The sequence below is a fragment of the Lutjanus erythropterus genome, chromosome 8 (genome assembly GCF_056507025.1).
Source record: "Lutjanus erythropterus isolate fLutEry1 chromosome 8, fLutEry1.hap2, whole genome shotgun sequence".
Lineage (NCBI taxonomy): Eukaryota > Metazoa > Chordata > Actinopteri > Lutjaniformes > Lutjanidae > Lutjanus > Lutjanus erythropterus.
In genome coordinates, this window is record NC_139324.1 from 4,980,649 (window position 1) to 5,000,288 (window position 19,640).

Below are 19,640 nucleotides of genomic sequence, written 5' to 3' on the forward strand. Positions count from 1 at the left end.
TTTTTGGCTGATTTTAAATAACAAACAGTGTAACTTTTTGTTAACTTTTCAGCAAATGTTAGCTTGAAATGAATGTAATGTTTTAAATTGTTAGCTAACCTTTGATAGCAAATGATGTAATTTTTTGTTAACTTTTTAGCTAATGTTAGTTAGAAGACTATTATTATATAGTTAACCTTCTACTTAACCTTAAATTGCAAACAGTTTAATTCTTAAAAACTTTTTAGCTAATGTTAGTCAGAAAACAATGCAATTCTTTGTCAACTTTTTAGCTAATGTTAGCTTAAACACAATGTAATATTTTGTTAACTTTTTAGCTAATCTGAGATAGCAAACAACATAATTGTCAATTGAACTGTTGATCATTTTCTTGATTAGTCAGTGAATTAATCCTGTCACAATCTTGTCAGCTGAAAAATAGGTCCACACATGTGGATTCTCTATTTGTCAAATCTTTCCTGTAACAGTTATTTTCATTATCATTTAACTGCCAATCACTTTATTGATTAATCGATTTGATTGGTATGTAATATAGTGAAAATACCGAGATGACATCCTCAGAAACCAGAAAATATCCACCTTTGAGAAGATAGAATTAGAAAATTTGGACTTTTTATTTTCTTTAAAAATTTCATCAAAATAGTTGGTGATTAATATAATAATTGATTCATGATCAATTATTCAATTAATCCTTGCAACTCTAACCTGAACTTATCTTTCTTATTGATGCAGTCCTCTGTTAATATCTGTAACTGTCTTTACTACCTCTGTCTGTTTACATCCTTGGGAAATATTGATGAGGCCTGTTTTAGGCGGCTTGCTATAATCTGCCGTGCACATTAAGAGTTTTCAGGTCTAGCTTTAGTGCATGGGGCCATTTCTGCGACCCATGTGATTTAAAGTGCACAGGGATCAGTGTGGTAAGCTGACATCTCTCATAAGTTCAGTTTAGCATCGCCGACAGCTAATGGCTCTCTGTCTGCTGCAAGCTCGGCGCAGACCGGGAAGGCATTACCATTGAGATGGAAGGAGAGGGCGTAAAATATGAATGAACGGAGCTCCCCACTGCAGCCGAGCGCTCCAAACATCTCTTTGTCTTCCCCTGTCTGGTTTTAGAGAAGCTGTTTTGAAGCCTTGATGTTCTGAGGTCTTCCTGAGAAAAGTTAGGAGTTGATTCTTTGATTCTGTTGATTTTTTTTTTTTTTGTAGAGCTTGTTACTTTAATTTGATCAGATTGGTAGCTCAAGGTAAACTTTGATCTGATGATTGTGTTAACTATTTTGTTTGTGTGTGTGTGTTTGTAGCAGTTTGCACAGCAGAATTTGGCGACAGATTACTTTTAGCTAGGTATGAAACAGATCAGATGAGAGGAGCATGTATTCAGCTGCATAAATGAACTCTTTGGCCTTTGTTATGCTCATATGCATAAGCAACAGATGGAAGGATGGCATTTTAAGACCTTGCCCTGGTCTGAGTCAGTGCATGAGTTGGTGAACTTGTTGCATTTCCCTTTGGTTTCATTTGTTTGGCACAGAAAAAAAAAGACGGAAAACAAAAATGCATCACTAAAGGCCATGTGAGAATGTGGGAGTGAGAAAGTAAACACAGGACAAAGGTCCTGAAGAAGATTCTGTCTGTCCAAATATCAAGAAGGCAATGTACTTTGTTAATAGTCAAGGTCAGACCTGGATTCATTTTCTGGCTGGCTGTGAGTAAATCTTGATTTCACTCACTCGCATCCTGGTATGCAAAGTGCACGTGGATGCAGGGGAGCCGTTTAGGTCTTGTAACCACAACCACTGAAGGGTCTCTGTACTGCTGTGTTCTGCACCCAAGTATGACTGCTGTGTCTTCCCAAACAAATAGTGCCAAGAGAGAAAACACCTCTCCACAAAGTACACTGCCTTCTTGATTTTTGGACAGAGTGGAACATAAAGCTGAGTCTATGAGTATTTCTTTTTGTGAAGGTTGAAGGTATTTAATCCTGGTTGTAGCCAAATGTACTGACATAAAAGAACAAAATGATTAGGCTCCTTGCTGGATGTTCAGACACATTAAGAGTCACTAGCCTTTTTGCTGGTAGTATTTGTCTAGAGCCAGACTGAAATATCGGCCAGATGTGGGCCTATCTCAGACATATCGGTATCAGTGTTTGTTTGCCGATTTGCACCAATATGAAAACGTTTCTTTACAGAAGATATAATGCACGAAACAACGCTTGGGATGATTCAGATTTAGTGCAATGTGAAATATTTACAAGGACAAGAGGAGCTTGCTGCCAGGTGTAAATACAGAAAAGCTGCTTCTTGTTTTACAACTTGCTCCTAATTGACTAACAGCATTAGAATATTCAGCAATAGACTGATATTGATATTTGTTCTTATTTTCTTAGTGTTTCTTTCTACAGATGGTTTGCAGATGTATATTTTAAATTATGTAACATGTTAAATAAAATAAATAGTATTCTTAAAAATCAGTCACTCCAGGATTTTGCAGGTTTTTTTGGGATTGTTGGGGCATATTGCAATATTTTTAGCCATGTTTTGAAGTGAAATTGTGGCAGCAAGTGAAAATTGTAAAAGAAAGTTGAGTTTTTTAAGTTTTTTTTTTATTCAGTTCATTAAAAATCAAACACAGCTTGTTGAGAATAAAACCACCACACTCAGTTATGAGTGTTCTAAGTAACTTCACCAAAAAGGTTTAGGATTACAAAAATTCTAACAAAATCTGATTTATTTGTAGATGAAGTGCACCCGGGAGGTATTCCACAAAGATAGAAACCTTTTTGGAGCTCAAACTCAGTCAAAAGGACACAAAATTCTAAAATATAAAAGTGCACAGGCCACTGATAAATGTCAGTAACAAACCTTGTGCTCTTTTCAGCGCCTGTGACAAAAAAAAAAAAAAACAAAAAAAAAAAAAACGGAAATAATGAAACACTGAGTCATTGGAAACTGTTGGAAGTCAAATTTGCAGAAAAGTCGTGGTGATTGGACAAAATTGCAAGATTGTGCAGAATTCATGGAGATTGAATTGTTGCAACATCACAACTAGGTCATATCAGTACAAAATAAGTACACAATCCACATAAATAAGCTCTATTTTATTCCAGCTCAAAAATTCACTGTATCAGCCACAATATTGGTAATCTGTGAAATTTTCCTCTCTTATCCGTGTTGCTCTCAAGAATCCCGGATCAGTCGGGCTCTAGGGGGCTTCATGCCCCCAAAAGAAATGTATTTAAATAATAAAATTAATATAATAAACTGGTTGGCTCTGGCCTTTAGCTGGGGCTGCCCTTGTTCTAAGGATGTGATATTGTACTGAAGCTACTTCAGAACTACTACAACTGAGTTTACTGTTATTCAGCCAAACCTCTGTGTGGGTGTGTGGGTGTGTGTGCGGCTATAACATTGATTCCTATCAATTTTTCAGATGCACCATGAAACTGTAAACACTTCCTCATTTTGAATGTGCCTGAAACAACTTTACTCAAATGATATGTCTTGTTCTGTTATTAGCTCTTTAGTATAAAGGTGCTCATCATACACAAAAGCAAGAATCCATAACTTGTTTAAATGTTGCTCCACTTTTAATTGACTGTAGAGAATTTTAAGCACTCTGACCCATTTAATATGAGTGTTCTCTGCCTGTATTTGTTTTTTTTTATTGTCAGCATATGTAAAGAAAATGGAGAGCATTTGTTAGCTATGCACAAACAGGCCCGTGACAGATGAAAACACTGACCGATAACACAGCTAATAGCTCACGACTCTCTATTTGTGCTGATCTGTTAAGCCTTTTAAAATATTTTTTAATAACCTCAAGTCTGCTGCCATGTGTTGGCAAAGTAAGAGACGTGGCAGAATATGCGCGGGAGAAAGTACAAGATTTTGGCACTAAATATTACTTTCTTTACACTTCAGCAGTGTTTCGTGGCAGTATTAAATTAAGACATAAGAGGCTACTAAAAGGGTGGGTTCTCACATTCTGCAAAAAGTAAGCATGTTCAGATTGTCATTGGAAATTCATTGCAGCATCTAAATCTGTTTTTATTTGACAAAGAAAGTATTGGAAAAGGATTATTTTAGAAAATTTAATGATTCTTCCGAATAGAGATTTCAGATTTAGTCTCTGCATTTTGAGATTCCCAAAGATATGAATCAATGGGAGGGGAGGCAGAGAGGGGAGAGAGAGGGGAGAGAGATGTAAAGGGGGGTTGTAGAGAGAGTGAGTGAGAGTGTGTATTATAAATAACCCAGATCAATAATAAACGACACAGTATCTCACATATTTGGAGTCGAGTCTGGGGTTCTCAGGGGAGATGGATGAAAAAAGCAGCTCTCCTCCCACCAACCCCCTGTCACTGTGGAGAGGTGGGGGAAGACAAGAGCAGAGGAAGGTTCAAAAATAAGAGTTACTATCTTTTCCTTCCCCCTCCTGAGCATGAACCAGCTTGTGGTTATGGGTTGCATGCATGCTTGTGTATCTGTGTGTGTGTGTGTGTGTGTGTGTGTGTGTGCACATGTGTGTACATTACGAGGCGGACACGTCCATTACTTATTCATCAGTCCTGTCTGCCAGGCTGCCACACTGTGTATTTCAGCATGCCTTGCAATCATTATGCCACATGCATTATTTAACGCACACGCGCACGCTGACTCTGATGCAGATCCCTACACAAGCTATTTATCTCGGATATGCTCACTTATCGCCTTGTCTGGTTCTCTCACAGGCTGTTGCAAATAACTGCATGAGCCCTCTTCCACGTAGACATTTATTGACTTATCTTTAGGTCACACATCACATGTGCACACAAGCTTTTATATACATGCCTTCGTTCATGCATTCTTCATACGAAGTGCACTTGCATTCACTCATTAAGGCCCTTATATCCTTCACGACTCAGCATGTGGTGTCCGGATACACCGAGTTGGTGTGTAGCTGTGAGGTGGTTGTTTCGGGAACATGGACAAGTGGCAAAATTTTTCCCTTGCAGTTATGCTGATTGGATATGAATTGGGCTTTGACTTTTTAGGACCACAAAGTCAGGACAAGATTACAGACTTTGATGTAGAAAGAGAAGTTACTCCTCCTAATAGAGCAGACCACCTCCTGATTGGCTGTTCTGGTCTGAAGACAGAAAAAAAACGCAGCAAGTTTGGATTATGTCAATACACTATCACTTTTTGACATCATGTCACGTGCCAAAAAGTGATACTGCTAGATGGTTTGTTACACAGAACCATCTGGGAAGTTGTCCTTAGAAAGTGTTTGGAAAAGGTAAGGCACTTTCAAAAAAAAAACAAAAAAACAAACTTAGCAGGTGATTGGATGAACCATCTGTCTATCATGTCCAAGAAGGGCTAACTTCAACCAATCAGGGCCCCGTTTCCCAGAGCCTTCGTAGCGCTACGTGTGTCGTAAGTTGTATTTTAAGGTCTCCCTTAAAGTTGTCCCAACTCTGGGAAACAGCCTGTAACCTTAAGGGAGACCTTAAAATACAACTTACGATGCACGTAGTGCTACGAAGACTCTGGGAAACGGGGCCCTGATCAATGAACCACATGATGTAGTAGGAGAGTTACCTTGCAAGGCAGCTGGATTTGCAACATCACAAGAGCCATTTGCCCGCTTCATAATGTGGCTCGATTTAGTACTACTTTACACCAGGTGCGGCTGCGCTGCGGCACTCAGAAGCATACACTGCCATTCTAGTCAATGCTGTAATTTACACCGGAAGAGCCATGGCGCGTCTCAGCAGCGTCCCAGAAACAGCTTGACGCTCCGCTCCGCAGAGAATACGCAGCAAGTCTATTTTTGACAGATGGCGCATCAATTGGCACAGAGCAGGTCGAACGGGGAGAATCCGGTTGATTTTCACAATAAAAGACCCCGTACAGACTTGCGATCATAAAAACAGACAGAAAATAAACAATTTAACTACGTAGCCTACTTATCCATGGTAGAAGCACAAAGAGCAAGGAAAGAAGACTTAATCAACAAAATCAGAGCAAGTAAACATAATCAGACGGGCAAAACGCTCCGCTGCTGAATCGCTTCTGAAATGCTGCTGGTGTAAATTGAAGTGCATGACGGAGCAAAACCGTGGTGCAGCCGTGTCTGATTCGTTGGTGCTTTGTCAGTGAATCATGGCATGGTTTTGTTTGCTTGCATTTTTTAGTCAATAAAAGTGGTTGCTAGCTTGGCTATTTGAAAATGCTGGAACATGCAGGATGTTCCGTGTCATGCAACTAATCAGACATTTTCACGTCACCACTTATGGCTAATTTATGCTCCCTTTTTGTACAAAAATAGAATAGATACTTATGTTTTAAATGATGTAACCATCACTGCGCATATACTTCCATGCGTGTTTTACGTTGTCATGGATGTTAAGCAGTATATCCACTAGAGGGCACTGCTCAGAGTCAAAAGTTGCCCCAAAGAAGGATAATCAAAAGCCTCTGACACTGGAGGAGGTTGTAATAATGAACTTAAATATGTTGTGACATGTGGATGGAGGGTTCTTTTTACTAGCTTGTTGACGATGAGTATTATTTCCAATGATCAAGGAATTTTAAAACTGTCATGTGTTGTCCTGTGGTACTGCTCTGTCTTGTCCATATCTGCAAGCTTTCAGAAAGTGTGCAGAATGGACGAACTGAATGCAGAGTATGAACAGAAGGCTCCATCCATATCCATATCTAATGTAGAGCCTTTGACATCGGCTCAGCTTGCTTGGAATCTCAACAGAGGTGACACCAAAACACTTCACCATCCATCAGGAAACTGTAAATCACAGAGAGTTCAGACAGAGCAGCTGGCGGACATTAGAGGGAAAAACAGAAAACATTTTCTTCATTTCATACGATCCAAAATCTGTGACATAGTTGGTGGTGTGTGACTTAGTGCTGCTAAGTGTTGCACCACCAGGCCACCAAAGTTACATAGAGTGAAAAAAGGTGTAAGGGGTGCAGCGTGGGAATGAAAGAGGCTCCATTCACTTTATTACAAGTCAGTGGAGCATCAAAGAGAGCATCATGATTTTGAAGCTGTTATTTTAAAGCAGAATAGTTACATAATGCTACTTTAAACACAGAATTTATTTTTTTTTTTTTAAAAAGTTTTAATCATTCATTACAGAGTACAAGATCTTTTCTATATTTCAGATGCCATTGTTGTCAATGTTTTGAGTTATAGTGTACAGTTTATGGCACTGGATCATAATCATGTATTGCGCCAGCCACTGCACTTATAAACAAATCAAGTTTGATTGCTTGCGTAATATGTGGTTTATCAGAACAGGCTCCTGTGCCTGTTTATGCTCTGGCAGTCTTCAGCAAGTTTTGTGGGTTTTTATTTTTTTTTCTTCTCTTTTTTATGCTGTGTGTAGCTTTTGAAAAAAAAAAAAAAATCAGAAGCTGTCCACATGTGTCCCCCTGTTCATTTTTGTTTGCCAAACATTCGGCTCATCGCCACTGATCTTTGACCATGTAACTCACCATCTAACCTAATGTCCATACATTGATTTTTACCTGAAAAGTTCATGTGGTGCTTCTCTGCCTCAGTTCCACAGTCTGGTCACTGCCCTCCCCACACGGTGATCCTCCCTGTTCTAAAAAGGTGTTTATGTGCGTGTGTCTATGCCATTGTGGTTTGGGCTCAGTAACGTTTGCTGTTATCAGTGTCATGGCTGCATGAAGCTTAGCTAAGCCTTTGACGTCAACACCATACAACAAGCTGATAACGCGGACTTTTATCGCAGCCAGGTGTGTGGGTGTGTTGTCTGATCAAACAAAACTTGGCTTCCTGGATTCTGCACTGAACTTCAAAAATAGCTCCAGCAAACACACACAGATGCAAACCACCCCACACACACAAATACACATTAGATTAAGCAGTATGTGTAAAAAATCAGTGCATTTGCATGAACTTAGATAATGTGATTATTGTTGGGGTTCTGAAGCAAACTGATATCTTAAACAAGGAACCCAGCAACGTTTATTGAGGTAAGAAATTAATAGAAACCCATGTATATTTCTGCTTTTGAGACTGTCTTATTTCTATTTAATGTTGGCTTTTATTAGGGTTTGTACATGTGTACATACATGCTTGACAAAAACATAAAGGAGGACAAATGAGTGGGATCAACAGCAAGAGGTCTGACTTAAACAGACACTAAATAAATCAATATAAATATATCTGTTTCCTTGCCTTGAAGGTTCAGCACACCTACAGACTGACTAAACTTCTTTACAAAACTCTGGGTATCTCCCTCACTCTTCTGTCAGGTTTGTTTTACCTGATTGAGTGGGTCAGATTACACCTTAATCATTTTTATTAGTCACAGTTTGGTGACATCAGATAATTCCCAACATAGCTTCACCTATCCTCAACATGAACAGAGGTCTAATTTGTCAAAATGAGTAAAAAAAAAAAAACTCTGTGGGTATACTTTGTAAAATATTTAGACACAATTTGGAGGGAAAAAAAACTTGAAGAGTGCAGATTGCCACTGGACACCACTTGGTGAAGGACCTACTCCAATGCCACCACAACTTCCAGATACAACCAACAGAGTTTTAAAGAAAGTATTTTTGTACAGTCTTGTCTCCCTTTTCTTTTAAGATACATAGAGCACTGCAGTGGTATTGTTAACAATTTCAAAATGAAAATGCCAACAAAAGATGAATGCATGCTTCCACCAACTAGTCAAATTGCAGGTATTTAAAGGAATTTAATATGGAAGTTATCACTATATTGACATGTATAATTCCAGTGAATAATTTCCAGTGAGAAACATGCTGTCTTCACATAGAGACTATTTTCACAGAGGACTGACAGACAGCTGCACATTGTGATGTCACAGTAAAGTTGATGTCATTACCGCATCATTTTATTCTATACATCAGACTGGCAATATGTCATCGATTAATTTAATAGTCTGTTAATATTCAGTTAATTGTTGCAGCTTTACTAACAATTCCTAGCAATTCAGTATAATCAGTGTTTGGTCACTGTCGCCTCATTGATCAGCTTGGATGGGGGAGGACTGACATCTGACTGATTAACCATTATTTATTAAGATATAGCGCTCAGGTTCAGGAAAGGTCACGGAATAATTATGAGACATGTCTGTAAAACAAAGGTTTGTTTAACTTGACATGAATTCATACAAACATGTAAAATTGCATTGTTGTCTGTGGGATCCCTGCTTTTCTATACCTTGAAAGTGGGTTCCTCCTGATGTTTTGGCAAAGTACCCGTATGAAATGTTGTCATCATTAGTGGATGAAATCTTGAGTTATGGCTAAAATTGTGTTCAGTGAGGTCATCATGACCTTTGACCCCACAGCTCTAATCAGCTCATCCTTATGTCCAAGTGGTCATTTCTGCCAAGTTTGAAGAAAATTCCCCTGGTGTTGTTGAGAATGGGATGAAGCCATAAAAAAGCTTTTCCAAGTTTTTTTCATAAATGGTGAATCACAGAGATCTTTCAGCATACAGTCATGGATGTGCACAAAAAAAATTAGGCTGACGGGTCCAGTAGAATGTAAGATTAGCTGTGGACAAGGGATCACAGAGGCAGCTACACACACACACACACACACACACACACACACACACACACACACACACACACACACACACACACACACACACAGCTGACTACGCCAGGTGGAGATAATTATATGGTAGTTTTGAGGAAACATACCTGATTACTGGTTTTAGAAAAATTGCATTGCAAATAATTTACGGGTATTGATCAGTGTCACAAAGAAGTAAATGTGTCATATGTTGTTGTGGCGTCCAGTGCTTTTGTTTTCCTGTGATTCTGATATCCGTGCCCTGTCTTTTGACTCTCCTTAGCCTGTAGCCTTTGGGTGTGTTCAGTGTTGAACGTGTAATTTACATATACAATCCAACTGGGCGAGTACATACTAACAATAGCTTGTTTAGGTTTTATAGTACAGAATTAGAAAGCTACTGATTGAGAGGATCAGTTAGAGGCGTAGAAAAAAACTTTGTGCTTTTGTTTCCAATTCCAATCCATACAAGCACTACTGGTTGTTGCTCTTGCCCATACTTGCAAACCCTCCCAGGAGACTCCTGTTTTCCATTGCCCTCTCCTTATTTCCTCCCAGAATTACAATTCTCTTGAATTTCTCCTGATGTATGACAGATTTTCACACCTTTTTTCCTTTTTATTGTCACAACCTCTTTTTTATTGGCACTGTACAGCATGTAGCATCTAAGCCGTACAACTCTAAAAGTCTACTGTTTCCAGTCGCACCTGCAATACAGCTTCTCAGGGAAAGTTTTAAAGAAAAGGGCTGTTTATTTTGTATAATCTGCTGTGTCAATTTTCTTTTAGGGAAAGGGCAAATAAATGAATGAAAGAAAACTAATGAATATTAATTCATGGCAGAGATTTACACCCGCTTTTCTCAGCTTCCTGAGAAAAGTAAGATATTGTATTTAACATAAAAATAATGCTGCTGTATACTTATTACTTTGTTATTTTCATTATTTAAAAGTCACCAGAATCTAGGGAACAAAAACTCTGAAACTTCTTCAAAATTCTCCCTATTTTTGCAGTGTCAAGGTTCGCAAGTATGCTCCTGCTTGTGAAAGAACACTGGAGTAAAAATTAAAGTTTTGTAACCCCACGTTCTGCTGCAGAGCGCCTTTTGAGTCTTTGCTGCCAGCAGCACCATCAGATTCAATTCACAACTGGCATCCTGTCACTCCTCCAGTCTTGGAGTCCGTATGATTGAACGGGGTTTATAAAGTAGGCACTCTCGCAAATGAGGAAAAGCCCAAATATGATAATTTTTATACAATTACACACTCACCAAGTAAACAAGTATTCATGCTACAGTTAGTCCCATCCTGCCTGCTTCCATTCACTCCTATTGGCTGAGTATCAAACTGCCCATTGATATGACAGCAAGACATATGTCAGGTGTCACCCCCAGAGGACCACTTATCGTTAGTGGACTCTGATGCCACTCGATAGGCGAGTCCTTCAACCGCCCTAATTGCCCCTCATTATCATTTAATCCAAACCTCATCACTCATCAGCAACACATTTTTCAGGCATCCACATATAAATCTGTCTCTAGCTTTTCCACATTTTCTTTCTAAGTATTACTTTTTGCTTTTATTATCTCTGCCAGGCAGAAGCCTTCACATTTAATCTCACATCCTACTGGACCCATCAGTCTAATATTTTTTGTACACATCAGTGACTATACGTTCAAGGATCTCTGGCTAGTGCAGTGATTCACACTTTTTGAAGAACCTATTTTATTGACTGCTTTGTTGTAGACTGATTGCTGTCTCCTCACTCTTCTTACCTAGTAGGGACCTCAAGCCATCAATAACTGGCTTACCTACTAGCATGTTGCAGGCCTCATTTTGGCCTCTGTTGTGGCTCAAAAACATCTTCAGAAACGTTTTGTTTCATTGTAAACCGGAGCACCTGCAGATTAATATTCATACCCGATATGTTATGATCCACTAAAGTTAGGCTCAATATGAGATGAATAAATCCATGTTCTGCTGGCTTTGCCACCATCTTTACTATGTGTGGTATTGGTTTAAGGTCCGCTAGTAAACAAATGAGAGATGCCGACTTTAAATAGACTCTAACCTGATTAATTTGAACTCATTTTCATGAAATTTAGTTTGTTATAAATGTGAGAAATTGAGCATTATAGTGGTTACTTGTATTCAGTCACTGGAAGCAATAATCAGCTTTATGTCAAAACATAAACCTTTAAAGTAGCTGCAAATTCCACAGTGACATGCAGGTTCTGACCAGCATCCACTGTGAATTATTTAGCTTTTCAGTTTTGTGAGTTTCTCCAAAAATGTAGGTTCCTATATGGATTATATAGCTGGAAAGGTTGCATCTAGCAGTTGTGGTAGCATTGCAGTAGGTGCTTCACCACCTGTTGCCTGGTAGTTATCTGCACAGAGTCAGAATTTGTAAAATTATAACTAAAATCTTGAAATATGTTTAAAAATATAAACAAGACCAGACAGTGTCCAAACAAAGATTGCAACAACATATGGTACTCAAAGAGTATTGACTACACCTTAGCTGTAAGCAGCATCTACTGTATGTGTGGTGGTTTATGTTTGTGTGTGTGTGTGTGTGTGTGTGTGTGTGTGTGTGTGTGTGTGTGTGTGTGTGTGTGTGTGTGTGTGTGTGTGTGTCTGTGTGTGTGTGTGTCTGTGTGTGTGTGCGTGCGTGCGTGCGTCTTCACTGGTTGTAAAGCGTTCCAGTTGCAAGGCCAAGCAGGAACCATTATCATCAAGACAGTTTCACAACTGTCTGTTGTGTTGGGCTGCTGGTGTGTAGGAGGCTTTTGGATTGAGAGGATGCAGAAAAAGTGTGTCTGTGTGTGTGGTTGTGTATTGCTCATGTTGTGAGGACATAAATCTGTGTATACACTCGCATTCCTTATGGGGACACAACGCAAGTCCCCATCACGTAAATCATAAAATTTTAGGATGAAGACTTTGATTAGGGTTAGGCACTGGGTAGGATAAGTCAGTGACAGGTCCAGTGACAATCAAGATAACTGCATCATCTTCTTTTCCTTCTTAAACATGGATGTGTACAATGGACGCTAGTTTTGAGCAGAGTCATAGAAAAGAGGTAAGTTTAGTTTGCTGCAGACTACGTAATACGATGTTTAACTAACTTAACATTAGCTAACTAGTTGCTAAAGTAACGTTAACCTGCCAAATCAAGTTGAAGGGTGTCCAAACTTAACCTGTCAAATCTTTCCCAACCTGTTTATAATAGAAAGTGTGCCAGCTTGTTAGCACATCAGCTAACGTTAACTTCAGTGAATTGTGTATTAACTTACAATGTTAACATTACAATTCAGAATCATAAAATAATGAAAACCGAACACTTAATGAAACAAGAACCACCGGTGTTCCGGTTTAGTGGGTGACCGTGTTAACTGGTGACTCAGTGAAATAAGTCATAGTGCTAGTGATGGTGTTACACCGTATTTGGTGACCAATCAGATTCTGTGACCTATGGAAAAAGTACTCTAATCCTTTACTTGAGTAAAAGCATTAATACCACAATGCAAAAATACTTGCTTACAAAAAGTAAAACTACTAAGTAATGTAGCTTTAATTTACTGTTGTACCCTTTTATTACTTTTTACTTTACTTTTACTTCAGTACATCTCTTAGTACTTTTTTTTATTTAAGTTCTAATCCTACAGGGGATTGGTTGATGAATATGTCACCTTTTCCACCTCTTATATGTGCAGGTCTGTGTTCAGTCAAATGAGGATGTGGTCCCAATGTGACGCCCTCTGCCTCTCTGCTGCTCGCTGTGTTAGCAGGCAGAGAGAAAGCAGAAGAGAGACTCCCATAAAATGCTCAACATGCCTGAGACTGCCCTCTGATGTCACAGAGAGAGAGCGAGAGAGAGAGAGAGAGAGAGGGAGAGGGAGAGAGTGGGAGGGGACGGGAGGAACAGAGGGAGGGAAGGAGAGAGAGAGAGAGAGTGGCAGCCGGAGGGCAGAACGAAGCACGTCAGTGAGAGAAACACAGAGGAGAGGAGCGGTGGAGTGAGAGACGGAGAGTGTGAAAGGCAGGGAGGGAGACAGGTCTGTTCTCACTACACAGAACCAGGTTTGGTCTGCTGTGTTCTTGCACCGCAGTGGACTTTACAGCTCTGTTCAGAGTCGCACTTTTGGCTACAACACACACACTTTCCCACTCTCTCTCTCTCTCTCTCTCTCTCTCTCTCTCTCTCTCAGATAGTGTACACTACACACACACTCGCACACACAAGCGCAGAACAACCGGACAGCACGGCACAACTGATGGGTAAGAGCTCCTGTTGTTACTGTATGTACAGATCACTGCTGGTCTGGATAGTGTGTGTGTGTGTGTGTGTGTGTGTATGCGTGTGTGTATGTGTGGATGAAATTCTCATTCAGTTTTAGCTGGTTGGTTTAGCTGGTGTGGAATTATTATTATGTGTGTAAATGATGAGTTTATTAAGTGCTTATGTGTGTGCTTGTGTTTAGATGAACTCATTTCTCCAGTGAGTGTGTTTGTGTGTGAGTGTGTGAGTGTGTGTTTGTGTGTGTACATGTTGGTTTGCTGTGTGGGTGTGCAGCTTCGAGTAGTGGCAGTGTTTATTGAGTGGTACTGATGTATGGAGACACTTGCTCAGCACCAATCGGTGCAGCCTTTAACTGAATGGAGCAGATGGCAGCGGCTGCGTCTGTTCCTCCCCTCAGCCTATTGTGTATGTGTTTGTGTTTATGTATGTGTGTGTGTGGGGATAATATGCATAAAAGTTTGTGCTCTTACACAAAAAGAGAGATATAATAGCAAAGATCAGCTTTGCAGGACACATTTTCACTGTTGATTTCTCGACACTAAAAGAAAAATGATGCGTTATTCTGAAATGTGAAGTTCATGTTAGAAATCTTACAAAACTGTTATGAAAAAATGAGAGTAAAACTTTCTTGCTGGATTAGATTTCTGTGCTGGATTACATTTTCTGCCCTTGCATCATCTGATAACCGTGGTTTTGTTTGTATTTTGGTTGGTGGCCAGTGCGCATGCAGTGTGACCATGTGGCTCCACATCTCTGTCTTGGTTTATGTGTGTCTGTACTTTACGCTCTTAGAAATAAGGGTTCCACAAGGGTTCCTCCTGAGTGGTTGAGGTTCTACCCAGAACCATCTGCTTCTGAAGAACCCTTTTTTGAAGAAAGTGTTCTTTGGATGAAAGGACTTCTTAATGGAACCCTTAGTCTTAAAAAGAACCTGTTTTGGGAGTAAGTTCTTCAAGGACTGTTGAAATTCATGAAGAACTGTTTCATCATAATATAAGAGGGTACTTGTTAGAACCCCCAGGGTGGGTTCTAGATGAAACCCTTGGTATATAAAAAGGCTCTAAGTAGAACCCCCTGGGAGGGTTTCAAGTAAAACCCTTGGAATATAAAGAGTCTCAGCAGAACCTGTGGCTGGGTTCTAGAGAAAAACCTTGGAATATAAAAAGGTTCTCAGCAGAACCCCCTGGGTGTGTTCTAGATAAAACAATCATAGTATAAAAGTGTTCTTCACAGAACTTCCTGGATTGGTTCTAGATAAAAACCATTATAATATAAAAGTGTTCTCAGCAGAACCCCCTGGATGGGTTCTAGGTAAAACCAATGGAATATAAAAGGGTTTGCTGTAGTATCCCTTGAATGGGTTCTTGGTAAAAACCCTGGAATATAAAAATGTTCTCAGCAGAATGCTCTGGGTGTGTTCTAGATAAAACATTGGAATATAAAAGTGTTCTCTTTAGAACCCTTTGGGTGGGTTCTAAAGGAAACCCTTGCAATAGGGTTGCAAAGTGTTTATGGTAGAACCCCCAGAAAGGATTCATAGTTCCACCATTGTACCACAATGGTTCTTTATAACCTCTCATAGGAGGTTCTAGGTGGACTGCATCACAGATGGTTCTAGGTACTGTTTAATCCTTGTATGTTTGCTTCTAGGACAAACTGTCTGTAAGGGTTCCACGTGGAACCTTTACAGAAGGTTTTGCCAGGAACCAAAAAGGGTTCTCCTATGGGGACTTGTTATGGTTCTAGTTAGCACCTTTATTTGTAAGAGTGTAGTCAAGGTTTGAATCATTAGTAGACTAATTGTAGAAGGCCAGTTAAGATCTTGTTTATCTTGTATACGGACCTGAAAACACATCATCTGTAAACAATGTTCTGAACAGCTCGATAAGTTGCTTTAACGCTGACCAGCTGTCCTCAGAGAAAGAGAGAAAAGAAGAGAAGAAGAAAACAAAGAGGTGGTGACATATACAACAACAAACTATCGGGCTCCAGGGACGTGCAGTGACATATATCAACATGCACACACACCCTTCCCAGCATTGAGCTGACTGCACATGCAGGCCATGTGTTGACTCAGTTGCCCATCATCATTGGTCCTTCCTCCATCCCTAGCCCCACCCCTTCTCCCCTGCCCAACCAACCGCTGGCCATGATCCCACCAGTCGCCATGGCGTTTGCCTCCCTCCTCTGTCAGCACCTGTGTGTGTGTGTGTGTGTGTGTGTGTGTGTGTGTGTGTGTGTAACACCATGTCAGCGATTACTATTCATTCTTAATCTGCAAGCGCTTTATATTTTTGTGCATGGCTTTGTTTTTATCACACAAACACAGGCCATTTTTAAATGAGCGTCCACATTAGTTACTCATAAACTGTGAGTAAAAAATCCACAGGGTTTTGTTTGAGTGCATGGATCCCTGGTGGGGCGAGGAGCTCCCTCGGGAATCCTGGTCTATAAATAACTCCCTCTGTGTGATCCATGATCTTAGCCTGATCAGGGCAGAGGGGGATGAGAGGAGGAGGAGGAGAGGGAGGGAGGGGGAGAATCAGAGATGGAGGGACACAGAGGGTGATGAATGATGAATAGATGAGGGGCAGAAAATAGGAGGCGCAGGCTGACATTTCAGCAGCCGTGGTTGTGTCAGTTTTGGGAGAGTTCAGCCAGAGTTTACACCATCATGCCTGTAGTAGGGAAACCTCACATCTCCATGGGATTCTTACAAAGTACACACAATTTCCCGTCTGGAGATCAACAGAGTTTATCTTACTTCCGCCCCTCATGGCTTTAATGGTCCTTCATAGCTTTAATGGTCCTTTAACTGCTACACATTTCAAACCTACTGTATACATTTAGAAATGGACAGCCTTGGAGGGTTACTTCAAAAATATTACCTACTAAAATGTAGTCAGTAATGTAATCCAAGTATCACAGAGTAATGTAACTTGATTACTTTCTATTACTTTTGGATTACCTCAGCATAATAAATCATGAAATTGTGTCGCCTAATATAGTGGTTTAAGGGCTATAAGTAATGATTATTTTCATCATTGATTAATCAGTTGTTTATTTTCTCAAGTAATTGATTTGATCCATGAAATGTCAGAAGACTGTGAAAAACGTTGATCAAAGTCCAAGATGACGTCCTCAAATGTCTTGTTTTGTCCACAACTCAAATATATTCAGTTTACTGTCAGAGAGGAGTAAAGAAACCAGAAAATATTCACATTTGAGAAGCTGACAATTAATCGATTAATTAAAAACATGTGGAGCACACAGACCATTCTTCCAGTCTGTCCTGTAATGATTATTTTCATTATTGATTAATCCGTCAACCATGTTCTCCATTAATCAGTTAATCGATTGGTTGGTCCATAAAATGTCAGAAAATGGGAAAAAAATGTCGATCGGTGTTTCCCAGAGTCCAAAATGATGCCCTCAAATGTCTTGTGCAGTCCAAAAATATTCAGTTTACTGTCAGAGAGGAGTAAAAACACCTGAAAATATTCACATTTAAGAGACTGAAATCAGAGAATTTTGGACATTTCTTTCTGAAAAATGACTCAAAACAGGTAATGGATTATCCAAATAGTTGCCAGTTAATCTAATAGTCAATTAATTATTGCAGCTCTACAACCGTTCAAAGTAGCAGTTTTTGCTACCGGTTGCTTTCGAGAGAGGAATATGTGGCTTATATAACAGTGGTTTCCCATTGGACAACGCTGTCTGACATCAAGTTAAGGCAATGAAACTTTGAAATAATATATAATATTATATAATAACCCAAAGTCTTCCTTTAAGTGCCTTACAGTGTCAGTCCATACTGTGACCTGCTCGGCCTTGCTGTGTTTGCATTATTATTATTATCATGTCCGGTGCTGTCAGGTTGAGTCAACCCGTGCATCCACCTCTCTGTGCTCCCGTTGGCTCGGCACCACCACCGTCATGCCACACTCACAGAGTGCCATCCTTGTAAGCTGGGCTAATTACTTCACAGGTGCCTACACCCTGCTGGGCGCTGTATGTCGCCCTGTTTATCTGCTCCCATTCACAAAGCTTTGTTTACTGTAAACACACCTCTGAGGATTGTTATTCACAGAGCTTCCGTTTGTTTCTGTCCTGATGCAACTGCAACAGCGCTGCCGTCCTGTAGGGACGTGTCAGCCTGACCAGGAACAGTCAGTCAGACGTGACGCTGATGCTATCAAATCTTTTGACAGCACTTTAAAAACAGCCTTTAAATGATCCAGAACAGATTTGTCTAATTCTGTTCAGTGGAAAAACACAGTTACAGCCTTTTTGTTGATTTTGAAAAATCAAACATTTCCATATCTAATACAGAAGTGGTGAAAGTACACAAATTCTTTGCTCAAGTAGAAGTACACATAATTGTGTCTTAACTCAAGTAAAAGTGAGAAAGTAGAGGCTCTGAAGAGAACTTAAAGTATAAAAGTAAAAAGTTGTCCTCTGAAGGGCATTCTGTCTGTGTCTATGAAAAGCTAACTGAACCTGACCTTTTCTCTGTGATTGAGTTTCACTCTCAGTCTGTTGTTTCATTTTTGTTACGTCTTTTACTTTGTCTTTGTCTTGTTACATCCATCATGCACAATATGCCCTGATGGATACTCCAAAGAATCGTCTTTCATAGGTGTATTTGCCCCACCCATTTAGGCTGAAATCAGTTTTTAAGTCTTTTTAGTCTTGTTACGTCTTGTTTTTTATCTTGGCTTGTTGCATCTTCATTTTCATCTTGTTACATCTGTCATGTGTGATGTGCTCTGATGGATACACCAAGGAATCATCTTTTCTATGTGTTATTATTCCATCCATTAAGGTTAAAATCAGTCTTGATGTTGGGAAGGTGGTGCAAAATAATGCAAAATAAATCAAGCATTCCCTGCAAACATTAAAACTAAAGTCTAGAGTCTGTGAAAATGTAAGTAGAGTAGAAAGTACAAATATTTGTGTTTAAACGTAGGGAGTAAAAGTGAAAAGTTGTCAGAAAAATATTCAAGTGAAGTACAGATACTTGAAAACTCAACTTAAATACATTAACAAAGTATTTGTACTTACTTACTTCCCATCTCTGATCTCATATCATGCACCAGTTCTGCAGTCTAAAACAGTTTTCTGGGCAGACTGTGGGCTTTCTATAATATTAATCTACAGCAGTGCATCACAATCTATAAGATCATCACTATTTGATCGTTTACAGTGTATTATTTTGGAGAAAATGGTTATATCGAGGTATATACTGTATATTGTGGCATAGCTTAAACATTTTGAGATATTATTTTTAAGCCATGTGTCGCCCAGTCGTATTCTAATAACTCTCTTTTCCCTCTTTCATCACTTAATGTCATACCAGATTCACCAAAATAAAAGCCTTCACTCTGGTTACTGATACAGATTAGAATAGAAAACAAGTGTGTGTGGTTCAGGTGTCGGCTGCAGTGTTTGGCGCATAAAGACATCAAGGTTATCAAAGGGTTTAAGCTCCTAAATACCTCTGTGTGGAGGTAACATCCCAGCCCGACAGCTATGGCACTCAGTACAATGTTAATGTGCCAGCCAGTGTGGTTAGCCTCTGAGTAGCTGGTCAGAGCAGTGTTTACACCACCTCCCTCTTCCTCTCCATCTCTCTCCCTCTGTGCCACCTGATGCAGCCCCTCAGCTTGAGGATAAGTGGCTGTAATTAGGTATTTTTTTCTGCCTTGCTTCAGCCTTGCAGCCTGCCATTGATCATTGGACT

At 39.7% G+C, this 19,640-nt stretch overlaps 1 protein-coding gene across 2 annotated transcripts in view; it reads left to right on the forward strand.

Annotated features, from left to right (window-relative positions):
- hdac4 (histone deacetylase 4) overlaps positions 1-19,640 on the forward strand; it is a 204,797-nt gene that overhangs the window by 78,119 nt on the left and 107,038 nt on the right. Inside the window, exon 1 of one of the 2 annotated variants that reach the window (XM_084724282.1) lies at positions 13,527-13,872. The exons of the other annotated variant lie outside the window; for it this stretch is intronic. Within the exon in view, the coding sequence (XP_084580408.1) occupies positions 13,869-13,872 (4 nt within the window). The 5' untranslated portion in view covers positions 13,527-13,868. Of the gene's footprint in view, positions 1-13,526; positions 13,873-19,640 lie in introns of those variants that run through there. 2 annotated transcript variants of the gene reach the window in all.